Source organism: Centruroides vittatus, unplaced genomic scaffold, assembly GCF_030686945.1.
Source record: "Centruroides vittatus isolate TY-2023 unplaced genomic scaffold, ASM3068694v2 contig_417, whole genome shotgun sequence".
NCBI classification, from domain to species: Eukaryota; Metazoa; Arthropoda; class Arachnida; order Scorpiones; family Buthidae; genus Centruroides; species Centruroides vittatus.
The window spans coordinates 2,481,418-2,499,741 of record NW_027122227.1 but is presented as its reverse complement, the minus strand read 5'-3'; the positions used below and the strand labels follow the sequence as shown (position 1 = coordinate 2,499,741).

The 18,324-nt window shown below is 28.7% G+C and overlaps 3 protein-coding genes across 3 annotated transcripts in view; 2 read left to right on the top strand and 1 right to left on the bottom strand.

Annotated features, from left to right (window-relative positions):
• Window positions 1-18,324, bottom strand: part of LOC136976685 (probable JmjC domain-containing histone demethylation protein 2C) — a 146,212-nt gene that overhangs the window by 89,451 nt on the left and 38,437 nt on the right.
• Window positions 9,406-18,324, top strand: part of LOC136976684 (histone H4) — a 186,223-nt gene continuing 177,304 nt past the window's right edge. Inside the window, exon 1 of the mRNA XM_067272047.1 lies at window positions 9,406-9,409. The gene's annotated coding sequence lies outside the window, so the exon portion shown is untranslated. The remainder of the gene's footprint in view (window positions 9,410-18,324) is intronic.
• The window catches only part of LOC136976678 (receptor expression-enhancing protein 1-like), a 44,129-nt gene continuing 36,434 nt past the window's right edge, over window positions 10,630-18,324 (top strand). Inside the window, exon 1 of the mRNA XM_067272039.1 lies at window positions 10,630-10,797. Within this exon, the coding sequence (XP_067128140.1) occupies window positions 10,766-10,797 (32 nt within the window). The 5' untranslated portion in view covers window positions 10,630-10,765. The remainder of the gene's footprint in view (window positions 10,798-18,324) is intronic.

Sequence of the window (18,324 nt, the reverse complement as noted above, 5' to 3'; positions counted from 1 at the left end):
GAAAATGGGTCATTAATTTAAATTTTGAAACCTGAATATTATAAAAAAAAATTATATATGAGCATACATTCGAGTAGGTCGAATGACGAAACTGGGTACGAATTTTAGCGACTATTTTGTCATTATCTTGACGCTTTTTTTATGTTGAAGCTGAGCCAAAATAAAAATGATCGATCATCCTACAATAAAGAAAGAATTTTCATAATACTATCCTTACAAATGCCTTATCTCTTTAATAATATGGGTCACTTAAATATTCTAATAGAAAAACCTCAATTTTCATCAAGATCAAGGTATCTCGCTTGTTTTTAAAGACCTTCAACGCAAGGCCGATTACAAAGAAAGCGTCACGATTTCAAACCACGATTTTGGCAAAGTTATTCTCTATTCTAATCATTTATTTTCCAGAAAATAATTCGGTAAAGTTAAAATCAACGCTGCGTTGTACAGTATTATTACTTACATATGAATCTATATCATTTATACATTTAGCAATTGCCTGTTCCCTTTTCCTTTAAAATGTTTTCTAGGCCTCTTCCTTATCTAAATTCTCTAACAATAAAGAATATACTTAATGTTTTAGAATAACATAACATAAAATCTAAGCAACATTCAATTATTAAGAAGTCTGTTTAATTAAAACTTTGATAAATTTGTAATGTCTACCGCTACTAATAAACAACTCTTACACAAACAACGGAGATATTGATCGATATGAAGATTTTTTAAAAGTTCGTTAATAAATTTGAAATATTTTCGATAAGTTTTGGTAATTTCTTAACTATTTTATACTAATAAATTAAAATAAATGTTAAATTAAACACTACGCCACGTGTTTCGTGTTGTTTGTCCGCACAATTCTTGTTTTTAGGAGTTTCCTAACGTTAGATCGCATCGTATTTACGGCGAATTATCATCAACCAAATAGCGAAAAACAGGTCGAATCCGTTTCGAGCTTGCCAAAAAATGTTTTCTTGGAACGGCGGATTAGGTAATTCGCGGAAAATTTCCAAATAATTTTCGCTCAATTATCTCGCAATTATCACAAATTTCACATATTCAACTTAACGAATTTAATGCATTTATATCCTATATATTAATGAAAAAAAAGTCAAGATGTTGCTTGACTTTTTTTATATTTCAAGGCCAAGATGTAAGTGGCGATAACGGCTTTTGACGTTTTAAAAAAACAGCTTTATTACGTAGAGAGAGGAAGTTCTAAGTTTGGTTGGCGCTTCAGTTTACATTCTCGACACAAACAAATCTAACTAAACTTGGGTTGTATCCGAAAACATAACATTGCTTTCGCCTTTCTCGAAATACTCGAGTGTAAGGCATACATACTTATGGACAGTTAAAAAAAAAAAAAGGTAATAAAATCTCAAAAGGCAATTGGATCCGGTTCGTATTTGTGACATTGAAAAAAGAAAAAGCGTAACAACACAATAAAAGTAACCTGTCAAACTGAATTACTTGATGAGGGGCGGCGGGTTGTGACAAAGGACTGGATGCTGCAGGGAAACCCCAATGACCCGATAACCTTGCAACCAGGAAAACAGCCCACCGCTTTTCAAGGTCACCGCTCGGCTAAACCTATAATTTCCTTTTAAAAATGACTTTTTCTACGGTTTGCATTAATAGACGCCCGAAACTATCTCAATTCCGTACGAAATTTACGAAATTATTTACAACTAGGAAGAAGAATAGCTCACTTAATATCGTATTCTAACACTAGATGTCCCCAGGTGTCTCTACTTAGTTAAGAATTTCGCTAGTAGTGACACATGAGCGGCGAAACTCGTCCGACTAAATACAGCAACAAGAATTTCGCTACACATAAACAAGGCAAACAAGAAAATTTTACAAGTTCCATTTAAGTAATAAAGCATTGGCAAAATAGATTATTCGTTTTACGGCCGGTAAATGTACTGTACTTTAAATAAAGGAAGAAGGCGCCGGTAAACAAGTTATTACAATCATGGCTCCATCTAGGAACGGGATAGCGAACTAAAATTGGTAAGGATATTTATTTTTTCTTCTCTTGAGAAAATTTCCGATTGCGAAAATACCAAGTTTAAGGTTTTAATTTGTAAGTCGCTTTCGTGTAGCGGTTACGAAATTTTAATTAAAATTGCCCGGATGAATAGGCCGGAAGGAAACAGTCACTTTTGGTCATTACGCCGTTCAGAAACTAGAAACACGTTCTCCGTCTTTACGACTTAACATAGCGGGCGTTCGGAATGCGAAAACATTTTCAATTTCGATTGCTGACGTCATGCCGCATAAGCATAGGATTTAGTTTAGGCGCAAGTTTTAAGATACCTTTGGACGTTACTGTTTGTCAGGGATCGAAAATGCTTTTTTTATTATTATTTTTATTATTATTTTTTTCACTCGGCTGAAAAGATCACCTCGAAAAGACTCGGCCGTTGAAATAAACGAGCGCAAGCATCCAAAGAAAATTTGCGTTATTTTCGCAAGATTCTCCACCCCCGACCGAACACGTGATCGCCGGATATGGCACGGGTCCAATTTCGTTTTTGTGTCCTCTTTCAGGTACAGTACAATACACACCGCCAACTAAAAACATCCTGCAAGCTGGAAACATGTGATGATGTTGGCAGCGACTAATCCATTTAAAACAATCGAAATCGATGAATAAAGATGAACGTGTTTAAAACAAAAACAAGCACCAACTGTAACGAAAAATTCATTAACGAAAGAATTAAAAGCGATTTTTTTTTTTTTGTTTTCGTTTTGTTTCGGTTACAAAAATATATCGTTTTCTATTTTTAATGGATGATAAAATTCATTCTAAAATTATACTACGAAAAAAAAAACAATGAAAATAGTTGCTATTTAAACAATCTCTCCGCTCTATTTATCCAAGGAGTAATTGAAAATGAGAGTCCTTTAGATGAAGTAGGTCTTAGTAACCCATTATGGCTAATGGCTAGTTATTATTATTGTTATTATTATATTTTATTTTTTTCCTTTTTGACTTAAAGAAATTCGGGCCTTTTTTGACATTAAGCAGATCCAAGACGGCCTTAAAGAGGGAGAAGAGCGATTGCCCCGGGATTTTCTTATCTAGGGGCAGTTCGATTATTATACGTCCACTTCACTTCTCCCGTGCTGAACCTCTTGGCCAGAGGCCCCATTTTATGTAAAAGAAACTACGCCTACTCTATTTTTAAGGTTTTGTGAATTGTTTTTAAGTGTTTTCCCATCCTTATGTAACGGGAATACGTTCGACTAAATTGAGAGTAGAGGATTTTAAATCCCAGACATACACGTTTCGATCGGACACCGGAGCGTTAAATTTCTTACATTAAGCGTCCGTTAAGAATGGAAAATAACAAGGAAATTTTTCCTCCTCGTCTCTATCCTTCAGCCTAAGAGTTTAACTGTTAAACTAGTTTGAAAAGTATTGATAAAAAGAGAAGGAAAGAAGGAGAAAAAAAGCAATATCTAACTTTATCGACATCTCCGGCAATCGGGTCAAGAGTTAGATATTTCTGTACGACCAAACCAGGTGTCGAGATAGGAGATTAGGGAATAAAGAATTCTTTCTTTTTAACCCATCCCGCCGCCATACGCTATATAAGCGAATGAGTAGAGCATGCCGGGATTGGACGGCATGCCATTTTCTGTTTGCAACCTTGTTGTCATGGTAACGTGGATATCAACAGGGGGCAGTGAACGAGGATATCGACCTGGTTGAGTGGGGAGATTGAGTGCGCGAGAGGGGGCAAAAAATTATGCAGTTCATATGCAATGTAATAAATTCTCTTTTATATTAAAAATTTTTTTAACTTCAGAATTTTTTAAAAAAATTATAATATAATCGTTTCGCGCTACGTGTCGCACGGTTTGAATCACGCTTATTACGGATGTAGTGAAAAATCGGCGAGTGGTACAAAAACACGCAAATAATACGGAATAAATTGATGAATTCGAATCGAATGATGTTTAGAATTTTTAATATTAAATAGACGAATGTATTCCTAAACGATCCGAAAGAAAAATCGAAAGATAATAATAGATAAAGTTTCGAAAAGATGATGCGGTCAAATTGAAGTTTCGAAAGTTTCAAAATAATTATCATACGTAACATTGATAAAAGCGATTTTAGCAATCAGACAAAAGTCATTTATATAGGACTTATCTAGCTATCTACATAAATTATAAACACGTTACCAGTTAGTTCGATATTAACGAGGTTACAATTGTCAAGCAACTTTTTCAATTGAATCCCGGAGCGGATACAGTCCAATGAATATCTGTAACGTGCGAATGCGAATACTCTAATCACAGTGAGGGTGGAGCGGGATCAGTAAGCATGCGCATAATTCTCCCACCCCTTTTTTTAAATAGAGTAAAATGGCGCGCAAAATTTTTATGCATTTATTTAGTAACAAAAAAAAAAAGAGCGTAACAATCGTGTAAGGTACGACTGCACTCGAGCAAAAACTATGCTTCACTCTACTAGTCTTTAATTATCTCCGGAGATATTTTGGAGGCAAATAGCGTATAGGGTCAACATTGATGACGTCACGGTTCCAATGAATAGCAACATACATAATATAAGCAGTCATTCATTCGATACGAGATGTTAAATAGGCTACTAAACGCGTGTTACAAATAACAAATGGCTTGTAGGGAAAAAACATTTTGATATTTATTCTTAGAACCGGGACGAAAACAATTGAAAATCTTAATAATAATATATTTATAAGATTTACATGGGTTCAGTTAGTGTGAGATATAGCCTATTATTTTCCGTTGGTTAAATTATTGTCGTGTTTCGTTTATGTATGCTTTTTAAATGGAAATGAATGCACTTCCGCAGAATCTACGCACTATTGAAACGGTGCAAATATTTACGCGTAAAACTAAACTAGTTTCTATAGGAATCTTATAATTACCAGTTTTCAATAAGTTTTGTCCATTAGAAAATTAAATACTTTTTCTTTTCACAAAAGCTGTCTTGTATTTTCTTTCTTAATTTTTGTTTTATATGAATGAATAAAACTGTTTTTTCGTGTTTCATCTATTCGCTGTTAAGATGTTAGAAGAGTTTACTTTATTCACTCTGGCATAAATATTTATGCATTAATAAAATAAACAGAGAAGGAAAAAAACAATTGTGCTATTAATTTCTACTGAATTTCCTCTCAGTTCTGATAACTTTTTTCTACATTAATGATCAATTTTATATATTAAAACGGCTTTCGAAACGCAGCTAATATAAGGAACGCTTGTTATAATTCATATTATGCAACTTCCCATTGCGGTGTTGCATAAATTAAAAAGGAATGAACGTTAAATCCGATCATCTGTTTATCAATTACGTGTTTCTTTCGTATTACTACGTTAAATAAATAAAAAAAATTTAGCATAATTTTCTGACACGTGAATCAACAACACGCAACGAGGGAAAATCTCACGTATTTCGGATTAATTCTTATAATTTTTAAATTTATTATTTATTATTTTTTCTTTTTGTTTTGCATCGACGTTATATCTTTTATAGATAGGGGTATAGTGGTCTCCTTATCTGTTCAAAAAAGGTATACCGGATGGCATAAAATGAAAGCTTCGGGCAAAGATGTGGGTAGCGTGGACTGCGTTTCTGTAAATTTTTTTAAGAAAAATTAATCATTAAGTCGTTCGTCTAGAAATCGTTTTAAAATGAATATGAACCGTTATAAATTACGATACGTTTCCTACTCGGAAAATATTCTATAAAACAGTAGGATATCTAATTATTTTAAAAAGCATTAGTCAAGGATGTAGTCTGATTTGAATTTAAAAATTTTTAAAGAGGTTAAAATTATTTATCATTCTTTAGTAGTTTCGATTAATATAAATACGACCTTTATTAAGGCTTCGAAATTATCCATCAGCACAATCGTAAAAAAGTCATTTATTTCGAGGTCGTGTATTGTCGTAACGGTTTTTTTTTCTTTTTTTAATTAACTTAGCTATGATGGTAAGATATTCCCTAACAGTAAACAGTAAATCGGTAGCAACAAATTTTACGTGATTCCGGTAAATATATCGGAAGATTACCCCCTTTAGCATAACTTAAATGTAAATTTATATTTTGAACACCACCACGTGCACGCTTTAGAAATTACCGCGTATAAAATTAATAATTAAAGACCAAAACAGAATCTTCCGGAACGTGCCAAAAAGTAACTTATGTAGCCGATGCGATTAACTTTATTTATATACGTCAAATAGAGAAAAAATTTCGTAAAGCATACGATCACTTCCGAAATATTCGGTCTATCTGATAATAGAAAGGGAAATTAAGTATAAACAACAAATCATTATTGAAAATGAAAATGAGAATTGTGCAGTTACTTCGGGGACAATGCGTTCCCGTATATAATTTCATTGCGTTTGGCTTATCGTATTATCCTTAATTATATCAAATGCGCAAAGTGTTAAGAGAAAATGCGTTCATTTTAGCATTGTAGTTAATGAAAACACTATCTGGTACATTAGGCTAGTAAGATTTGACACCATGTTTGTATATGTGAACTTTTATAGATCTCTGGAATAAAGCCAGTATCCTGTTTGCTGATAGCGGTTGTAGGTGGAAAGCGAATTAAGGGAATTGTCCTCTCGGCTCAAACGAGGGAATTCCAGTTCACGACAGTACTAAAATGTTACAGGATGCATCCCACTATTTTTGAATTAGTTACCATCTAAAATTTTAAAATTGAAAATACGAAAAAACACCGTTGTAAATCCTCTATTCCGAGAAGAGCTAAATTAACGCAATCGAATTCTCGTCCCTCATCCCCCTTTCCGGGGTGAAGTTTATTGCATCTAGGTCTCGGTGGCAGTCCTCCCGCGCCTCTCCCCAAAGCGGGAGACTCGAAAACGTGAATTCTTCACTTATAACATAATTTAAGATGCTCTTATCGCCTTACGCCGGGATCTCGATAATTAGAAGAACCATATCGTCTTTCGACGGCGCTTCATAAATGTAAAAGTTTAAGAACGACTATAATTATAAACAACTAATTTAAAAATTTATACAGAATAACGTTGCAGTATCACGAATAGTACACGTCCAACAATCAAAACTTATAAACAATATCCATGATGTAAATTATTTATGGGAACAAAATATTGTTGGAAAACGGCAGAATGCTATAAATATTTATACCAACTCTCAGGCCTACTGTATCTTCGTACGTGCTATAAAGCTGTATATTTTAACTGGTTGATATACTCAAACACGCGATTTACTTATATTGAGATGATTTACAACAAAAAAATAGCCAAGTGCAAAACAATAGATACATTATAAATCAATTTTTTCTTAGATGTCACTATTCTGCGGCTTGTTACGTGGTACGAAACGGACTTATAGGTAGGTATACGGGATCATTAAGTTATTTAATAAACTTTCAGATAGAGCAAAGATTACGCGTTTAAAAAATAATAATGCGCGTTATTCGGACCGTTTATTGTTTTATAAATGCAACTACTCTTTGTAAAGATTATAAGATTAAATTAGGATATTATTTTAATATTGAATACGCGCACATACGTATTTTTAACGAGCTTTTCACATCGAAAGGTTTTAGAAACACATTGCAACCCAAGGGAAGTAATTTTTTTATCACTTATTTTTCTTTTTTATATATTTCGATAATGGATAATTTCTTATATCATAATAGTCCTTTCAAAATGTGGAGCCATATGGATTTCGTAAAGATCAAAAGTAGAATGAACTGTTTAATGTGCAATTGAAACTATACGATTTCTAAAATATTTGTAGGAGCAATTTCTTCACTAAACACCTTATTTTCTTAATTAATGTTTTTCTTTTAAATATGAACGCTAATTTTTCTATTTTTTTTTATAATTTAAAACAAGATTTTTTACTGTTTCGAATCTTTATTATTATAAGAATAAATATGTCCCAGATTTATATTTATCGTTCATTAAAATCATTATGTTTATTTTGAATACTTTTTGAATATTGGAAGATCTAGTTCAAACCTTTTCTGTTTCTACTTAAGAACTAATGATATTTCGAATAAAAGTTTTAAAATATTTTTTCTTTCCACTAGTGAATTTACTGAATATCGAAAAGAGGGGAAACTTAGGAATGCAACATTTCTATCATGAGGCCTGGTGGGTGAGTTCTGAAAACTGTTTTTGTCGGGCATACGGCCAACTTGATAATAAAACCAAATTTTGATAAATATAAGGTTAATAATAGTAAAATCGAGCGATATCTATCCAGCGCCTTTCAATAATTTCTTTTATAATTACGTCACTATTGCTGAAAAAGTATTTAGACTATTTACATTCCTATAAATATAAACTACTGAAGCGGTCCATGGGATCTGAAAGGATATTAAAATGCTACATATAAGATATACAGAGCAGATACGATTTTCGATAGATTTGTTAAGTAAAAAATGATTTTTGGATACACTATCTATCTTTTTCCATTCATAAACGTGGTGCACAATGCCGAGTTATAACTTGGAAGACCGTACTGCTATCGCGTGGAGGCATGTAACAAAACCTGCAAGTTTTACTTAACTCTATAATGGTTCTATACGTAGCCTCTCTCCTTTTTATGATATAGGCCTATAAAATCGTGTTATCATCGTTGATGCGAAATAGGCCTCTGCAGCAAGTTAAATAGTAATGATATTGTGTTATAGAAATACAAATGCATATTTTTTATTCTCTATGTATTAATTCCGCTATTCAAAAGCAAATTCGAGACAAAATATAAATAAACAAAATTATAAAATGTTTATAGATGTGTAGCAAATTTTAACATTTATTAATTTCGTTATGTTATGTTGAGATATCGTCGTGTTTAAAAATTTATATGAAAGTTTTTTATTCTATTTTAATGAAAAATACGGTTTAACTTCGTGTTTTTCCTTTTGAAACGATTGTTAGTTTATTTACAAATTGTCATTTCTTAATAATCATAAATAAATGAAACGAAGATAAATTAGCAAAACGCAAAATACTAAAATTTGGCCAATTGATATTCCCATTTAAAAAGATCAGTTAGTAGAAAACTCGATTTGTTATAGTAATTTCACGTTATCTTGGAGGATCTAGGACGTTGAGGAAGTAGACCTAATCAGCATTTGAGGCAGTACAGTTATTTTACGTTTTTTTCCCCGATAAGCGCACATGTGCTTGTTTTTTTTATAAATTTGGTAATGCCCAACGCTGTAATCCTATTTTTGTTATAGAGAATAATAACCCTTGTCCTTAAAGACTTGTACAAATTTCGTTTGTTAACTTCTATATCGATATTCTCATCACAGGGAGAATGATAATGTCAGAGGACAACATCGCGTTTTAAAAAAGAACTCTTTCTTAACTCGATTCTGTTCTGACAAGTGTATAATTATAATTTAAAAGTAGAGAAATGAGTTCTCTGTACTCAAATCATTTAATATATCTAGGCCTTCTATTTTAAAATATAATTTATTTTATTTATCAAAAGTTCACTGTTTATAACTTATATTTTGGCAACAATTTTTACACGTGAAAGGGCGGCAATGTCGTTGCTGCACTTGTGTTAAAGTAAAAAAAAATTAATTCGCATTAATGAAACAGTTGATACAAAGTATGAGATTAGATTAAATTTATCGAATGAGTCAGCAGAGAAAGATATGGGCTACCTTACTTGACATCTAGTCATTTTGTTACATGTGACAGTGCGACAATGTTTTGGTATGCTACGCTAAAATGTCTAAAAACTCGCTTAAGAGTGGAGGGATACGATATTAGTGTATTGTTATTTCTATTTGTTTGCGGCTACTTAAGTGTACGCGACACGTCGTGCGGGGGGCAAAACTCGGTACGAAAACAATAACAAAAATTGTACACAATAACACGCCCTCTTCGACTCGGTCAGCAAATTTACGAATTATATCACATCTGTAGATTATTGCCGAAATGGTTTAGCTTTTTAAAACTGTATATTTACGATATTTACGTACTGGGAGCGTACGCGAAGTGCCAAACACGGAAATCCACTCGGGGTGAGAACCCACGAGCACCAACCTTGGCAAATCTCTTAAAGTACGGGTGAGAGTTGGCATTTCTTTAAAACAGACTGATGTTTGTCTTTTTTTTCGAGTATTACTTACGGATAAATCCGGGTGTTTTGGATCCTTATGCGATGCAGCACGTACAATTCCAGCTCGCCATTCCCACTCGGTTATCTTGGTGACTTTAAGCTTAGCCGTACCGCTAACGGATAGAAATCTTTTGCCTACGATCTCTTCCCTATGCTTTAATGCCATGGCACACACACTGACAATCAAGTATCCATGATTCTTTTAAGAGTAAAGCGACGGAGTCGAAATACGGGGTGGGAAAAAACACAAAACCACGTCTTCCCCGCACGCGTAAGAATAAACTATGATATAGTAGAGTTGAAAGGTCGCCTCCTAACACTTTTAAGTCTGCGCGACCTTTTCCAACACAAACTTTCGGAGAAAAAGTAGTCCAACTTCCATAACGGGAGAGTCGTACATAAAGAAACCAATAAACGTTCGCTTCTTCTAATCTAACCAATGGACACACGGTTAGCGGCTACACGTCATTAAACGTTGTGTGACGTATAGTTACATCACTAGTGAAGATGGCGGTTGTGTCAGCTGTGCGATTACAGTAGAAACAATCGGTTTGAAATGTCAGTGGATTTATGCTTTTTTCGTAATTCATTTCAAAAATACGATAAATAGAAATGGTATCTGCGGTTATTTCTAGAATTGGAATGTAAGTAATTTCCGTAACTCTCTTCCAAACAACTACGTAACGTTATCTAGGCCTAAGTCTATAGCGGTTCTTTGTCTTATTCTTTTTGTTAACTTAGTTCGAATTTAATCTTTTAAAATTATGAATTTTAATGGCGATATCTTCTCAGTTTTAAAGTATATACGTTAATCAGAACGATGATCGGTTCCAAACGAGTTCGATTTCTAAATAACCGTAATTGAACAATATATTATTAAGCCTAACTGTAATTTAAAAATTCAAAATACGTCAGCAGAAATTGATTCATTTTTCATATTTTTACATCTGTTAATATCATTATCGCTCATTATAAAATTCCTAAATAAATATGTGTGTTTTTCTCGATTATTAGTTCGTGTGAATAATTAAATGACTCATTCAACAGACATCTGGAATAAATTAAATGCTATTCCTGTAAAACGGGTCATTTTCTTAAAAGAAATGTTTTATAAGATTCACCATGTTTTAAAAATATGTTTCATTTCACGTACCGGTACATTTCAACCTCGTAGATGGCATTTTAAAGCTTTTTTTTCAGTGATAGTACTGTACTGTACATTTATAATTGGAATGTACAGAGAGGTGCAAAAGTAGATATAATATACAGTTGTTATTATGAGAAAAAACACGAAGAAAATAGGAAGAAAAAACATTTATTTTTATGTATAAATTAAATCGCAAATAAGGAATACGAACTTAATAAAAGATAATAATAATAATAATAATAATAATGAACACCAAACATTTGTATTTCTCAGATTCTCAACTGTATACCTATGTTTGCACCCCTTGTATATATATATATATATATAATCCGATATCATAAATGTATAAATGATTTGAAGGATATTTTATTATTAAATATATATATATATATATATTTTTTTTAATTTTATTAATTAAAATGTTTTTTATTAATTGAATAGTACAGTAATATATTTAGAGAAGCAATGAATATTATATAAGTAGAAATGAGGTACAGAAATGTAAATACAGTATATATATTGTTAGTTTTATTTAATCAGAAGTTAGCTTTTAAAAATTACATTGAATGCATCTGTATAAAAAAAATATCAAAATTATGTAAAATGTAGAGGTAATTGCTCAATTAATCAAATTTTGTCTTGTTAATATATTAAGCATAAAATTTAATGGAAATAGATAATTTATTTCATTTAAATATATTTATCAAGAGTTTTAAAAAATAATATTTTTTATATTAAAAAATTTTACATTACATAATAACGAGTTTTTACAATACAATTATTGAATTTTTCAGTTATGGTGCCAAGATGGCAGCTCGTCTCTGATTCCAGCAAGAAAACAGTGGGACGCACATTCTAACCTAACCTAACCTAACCTAATAATTTGGTTGCTAATAATTATGGTAATTTATTAGAATAGGTTAGGTTAAGTTAGAACGTGCGTCCCACTGTTTCCTTGCTGGAATCAGAGACAAGCCACCATCTTGGCACCAAGGGTTACATTAACCAATTTTTTCTTCTGAAAATTTACTACATTGGTCAGTTTACTGAAGTTCTATCAATTAGTTGATCAAATTTGATTATTGAATTATTAGTAGAGTATCAAATATTTAATTATAATATATTCTTTAGAATTTTTGAAAACATGTTTTATAAAACATAATTACTTAAAATTACAACAAATATTCATCAATGTTTACACTGTACAGTTTTTATTATGTCAATCAAATACTATATCAAATGTTTTTCAATACAGGAAACATAATATTTATATATTTCATCTATTAACAAATATCTGATATTGTTTCACTGATATAGTAAAAGTTGTATAATATGTAATGAATGAATATTAATTGTCATAAATATAATTAGAAGCATTAGACTAATAACACTATAATATCATTATTAACATCAAATTAAAACATTTAAATATTTTGTGAGATGTGTGTCTGATACTGTATTTTAGTTTGCCTATTAAAATATATGATTTATTTCCTTCTCTTTTTATTTTATATAAATATAAATAAACTCTAAAAATGTGAATCAAAGTAGTTAATATTTATGTAATTCTGTATTATTAAATTATTTACTACTGATCTTTAATTGTTTAATAATTAAGATTACAATTATTGTTTTTCACTAAAATATATGCTTATTGACATTTTAAAATCCAATTCCATTTTTAAATATGTTAATATTTATTAAACATTTTCACTTTATTCCAATCAAACTTTCCTTTCATGAAATACATTACAACCGTTTAATTAATGTATGAAACTCTGATGTGTTAGAAAAAACCAAAATATTCTAAATTAAAAAAACCTTTGCTTTCTTAAGATTGAAATTAAATAAAGTTCAAAAATGTAATTTTTTGATCTTTATTTAATTTTGAAGTTAAATTACATTTCAAATATTATTTAATTCATTAATATTAAATAAGCTTCTAAGTTATACACTACTGTTTACATATTTATATGAAATTCAAAATATATTCTAATTATTATTCTGTAATTATTCTAAGTACTTGGGATGTAATTTAAATATAAAATTTTGTATTAGCAATTTTAAATAATAAAAACAACTTTAAAGTAGTATATTTAAACATTAAAAAAAATAGTGCAGATTTCACATATAAAAAATTGGCAGATGCTATTATTGCTTCTTTTAATTTTATGGATTTTGTTATTGCTATTTTATTTGAAATATTTATTGAAATTTGTAATAAATCTGTTTTATAATAATAATAATGTTATTAAATTGTTCAATTATTGATATATTTGAAACTTTTAATAATTGACAAATATAAAAATAGGAAAAAATTGCTTAAGACATAACATTGCTAAATATCTAAAAAAAGTTCATAAAATATCTGAATGGTAACCTGTTCATAAGCCAATCCAAAATAAAATTTATTTGTATTTGATAATTTTAAAACTTAGCACTTTATCATTAATTCAATTTTGGGATTTAATGTTTAATTTTGATATAAAATAATACATTGTACATTTGTTAACTTGAAAATCAGAAGCAAAGATATTCCCTTTTATCCACATTCATAATTCAGAGTAAAGAATCAAAGTCAGAAGTTAATCAATTAATATTCATTTTACTTTAAGTACATTATTGGTTAACTTCTAGCTTGAATCTTGATCCTGGATTCTGAATATGGATGTTTATTAATCTATAGGTATAGTATAATCTTCCATTATACTATAAAGGGATGAATAATAATCAACTAAATTTTTGCATCACATTTAATTCATTCTCACATAATTAACATTATTATATTTTATATTATTATACTACATTATACGATACTATTAACTTTTTATTATAAATATTAAAGAAATATATTAAAATATTAATTTACAGTATTAATTACATTTAGATAATTAAAAAAACTTGGCAAAGTTACTTTGAGTAGATTTTAAATTAAACTATTTTGCTATTAAATCTGATAAAGTAAAATCAAATCAAAGTATTAAGATTTAAATCTTAATTCTTTGAATTGTTAAAATAATTCAGTTAAAAAATTTTTTTGTTTTTAAAATAAACAAAACTTTTTCAGATAATAGATTTAATAAGTAGAAAAAAGACTATAATAATAATAATAATGCTGTTTTTTCATATCTGACAATATTCTGATTACAGTATCAAAATTCTGAATATTTTATTAAAAATATATAAAATTTTTTAAATTTATTTTTTCATGATATGTGTAACATATTTAATAAAGATATGATACAAAACTTAATTAATACAGAAACTAGTTTCTAATAAAAAGCAATGGTTCTGTTTTTATTTATTTCATGATTCAATAACCTTCAGAAATAAAAATGATATCACTGATCTTACAGAAGTTATCTAATCTGTTTAAAGAACAGTTCACTTGTAATATAACACTAATGGCAAAACCTTTTTTCCTGTTTCTATTGACCAATGCATATCTTGCATAACAAGAATTAAAAAACAAAACAAAAATTCAAATTTATCCTATCAAATCTTTTGATAGGATAAACTTTTAAAGGAAAACATTTCAACTTTTTTCCTTTTAAAGTTCATTGCATAATGTCATCTATTTTTCAATAACAACAATAATTAATATAATATTAATTATTAGCATTTATCTTCTTTAAATTAATAAGAATTTAAACAGACTTTTTAAAATATATTTTATGCTTTCTTTTTATAGAAAAACTTGCTAAATTTCTGTTATCACACTATTAAATTGTGAATAGGATTTATGTTCTAGATCTAAAATTCTACAAATTGTCAGACAAAACAGGAAAAAAAAAAAAAGAAAATGGATTGAAAGAAATTCAATAGGATAGTTCTCATTTATCTTTTAAGAAGAATTTTAAAAATAACATCCAAATCTAGTAGATTTAGTTTTTTCTACATGTTCTTAGGTAGTTTTAAAACTATTTTTTAAAAAAATGGAAATAATTTTTCAAAAAATAGAAAAATATTAATTAAAAAAAATTACATTTATTAAATTTATTTACCATATTTCTGCAATGCTTGTATATGTGAAAATCACTTGTTTTCTCACGTTTGAAACATGTCATGCTTCACTTATAAGAGCATACTCTTGTGTGTAAACTTATTTTGTCTTATAAGAATGTTGCACTGCTATGTCAATGGAAATTAAATGTAAATGTACTGATAAAGTAACTATTCAGTGATATTTGTAGCAACTATTATTAAAAGTAAAAAAATGCTTCGAATACTATAAACTTTTTTCTTAATAGCGAGTTTTTTAGGAACTTTCTGGAATATAGTGACAATTTTGCCTCATCTATGAAAGCATGCTCTTATATATGTGTGTAAATACAGTAAGATTAAAATAAAATTCATTAGGAGAAATAAATGTGAAAAGGCAACATAAGACTATCACTGTCCAGAAGTGATCTATAACAACTATGTAGCAATCAATGATTTACATTCATCAAATATAAAAAAATTTGTTATTCACCACTCACTTTCTGCTCATTCAACTTACTGACTTAGGTCTGCATAGACTTAGTCTAAGCTTCTGAGTAAATGATGTATAGTATAAAATTATTATTATTATTATTATTGTTTTATAAATTTAACATGGAATTATTGTTTTGTTTTATACTATGTTTGAAATACGTCATTAAATTCATTAATTCCTTTTATCAATTGTTGTAGCTTAAATTATATTAAAAAGATGTCATATTTTTATTATAAATTCCCACTGTCATCCATCTGTCTTTCCTTAATCTGGAGAATGGAATTAGATAGATGAAAGATGAGACCAGATATGGAAACCTTAGGGGCAGTAAGCCCCGAATAACTATATATGAACCTCCGAACTGGAAGTCACATTATTTCAATTTAAAACTTTTCCCCTAAAAGCAGTTAATAGATGACTGGCATGACTCAATAGCTAACAGAAAAGTATGATGTACAGGGACATGATACTACAGTACTAACTTGAGATGGAGAACATATATTTTAAATGAAATAAAGTAAAAATTGCAGCTCAGCATTGTCACGGTGTCAGAATAAATAATTACTTGTATGATAATATAAGTTTCTCTAGAATAAAGAATAAACCACATTTATTCAAGTTTATTATTGTAATATATGATCTTATAATGAAATATGTAAGTGTGTTTAAAAAAATTTTTAATAATTTTTCAAAGTTTAAAATTTAACGAAAATGTTTGATGGTATTATAGTGCCTATTATCTATTTTAATATTAATAAGCAATGTGTAGAATTGTCATGATACTTTTTCACGCTCTTGTGAAAAATAATATGCAATGTCTCTTATCTTTATTAAATAATACTACTATGATATTAATTTGCCAACAGTACTTGAATTCTAAATCTAAAATTTTACTTTAAAACATAATGTAATTATAATTATAATATTATTATTAACATATGTATATTATTCAAGTATTCAAAATATTTTAGAAATGTTTGAAATTTAATAATTTAGTAAAAAAGTAAATAATTATTTGTGTTGTAAAATTATAAAATGCAATACAAAGATTTTTTTTATTTAATTTGTTTACCTGAAAAATATTTTAAATTTCTGCATAAAATGGTATTCTTTTTTCATCTTTTGAACTATAATCAATAATTGGTTTTTAGTAAAAATATTTCATTCATAATTTTAAATGCAAGAAATAAGTTTCTAGAAAATTTGAATTAACTGTGATATGTTCAGAACTCTTATTCAATTTTATATAACAAAAACACATTTTTAAAAGTTTATTTGTTGCATATTCCATATTACATATTCTCTACTTCTTATAATGAAGTTGGTTAATAATTATGAAATATATTTAGCCCTTTATAGCATAATTATACATTTATTAAATTTTTCGCTAGTGTGAAAATTATCATTACTATGAGGAAAAATACACTAGTTACTTATTTTACATATATCACATATATCATAGACCCCATTGCTCTGTGGTGATAAGACCTAACCGATTGTCAGTTATCAATATAAGTGAGAGGGTCAATATGCCTTACCTATTTCTTATCCCCAGAATTATTTCCGTTCAATAGATGCTTGAATGAATAAACTCCAAATAAACAAGATCCAAAAAAGATTATGAGAATTTGATATTAACCAAGGTGTAGGTTTGCATCTTTGACATTTACCTGTTTAAAAAAACAAAAACTTGTTCATATTACAAAAATATCTAAAATTATATTTATAGAGTATAATATTGATTTGTAATTCTATGATTTATAGCTATTCATTCTAATTTGCAATAAATATTTCTTAATTCTGTAAATTGAATAATGTAATGTTTTACTATTATCAAGTTACTGTTATAAACTAATGATTTTTTAATTTTAAATTTTGTAAAATCATACTATTCTTCACTATACAACTATAGTAATGAATTGTCAATGTCATTGTATTGAATTTTTTATAATGCAGTTTTGAAAAATTACTTTTAAATATAATGGTTATAGCTATATTTAAAATTTTTAGAAATAGATGTTTTAATTTTATTTTTGAGGGACTTAACATGTGATAATATTGATTTCCACCATATAGTGAAACATTGCCATATGTTAGATTTCATTTAAAAAGCATAGACTCATTCTATTAATTTGCTCTTATTTTTACTCTTATTTTATTAATTTGCTCTTATTTTTGCTCTTTTACTCTCTCCAGCACATATATAGCATACTAGAGGAGAACCAATGTATGCCTATTCATTTGTTCAATAACTATAATAAAGAATGTTATGTAATCGTTACATTAATTCAAATAAAATATAATTTTTTTTATTTTCAAACTTTTTACATTATTTTGAATAGTAACATTAAATGAAAAACTGTATAAATTATTTCAGGAGAATCATTTACACATAATTTTAATATACTTAGTTATAAAAATATTTTAAAATAGAGCAAAATATTTAAATTTATGTAAAATTTGAATATATAATTTACTTTGAAAGTTATAGCTTTGCAGTTTTTTTAATTTTAATAACTGGTAGATACAATTTTTAATACAATTTAT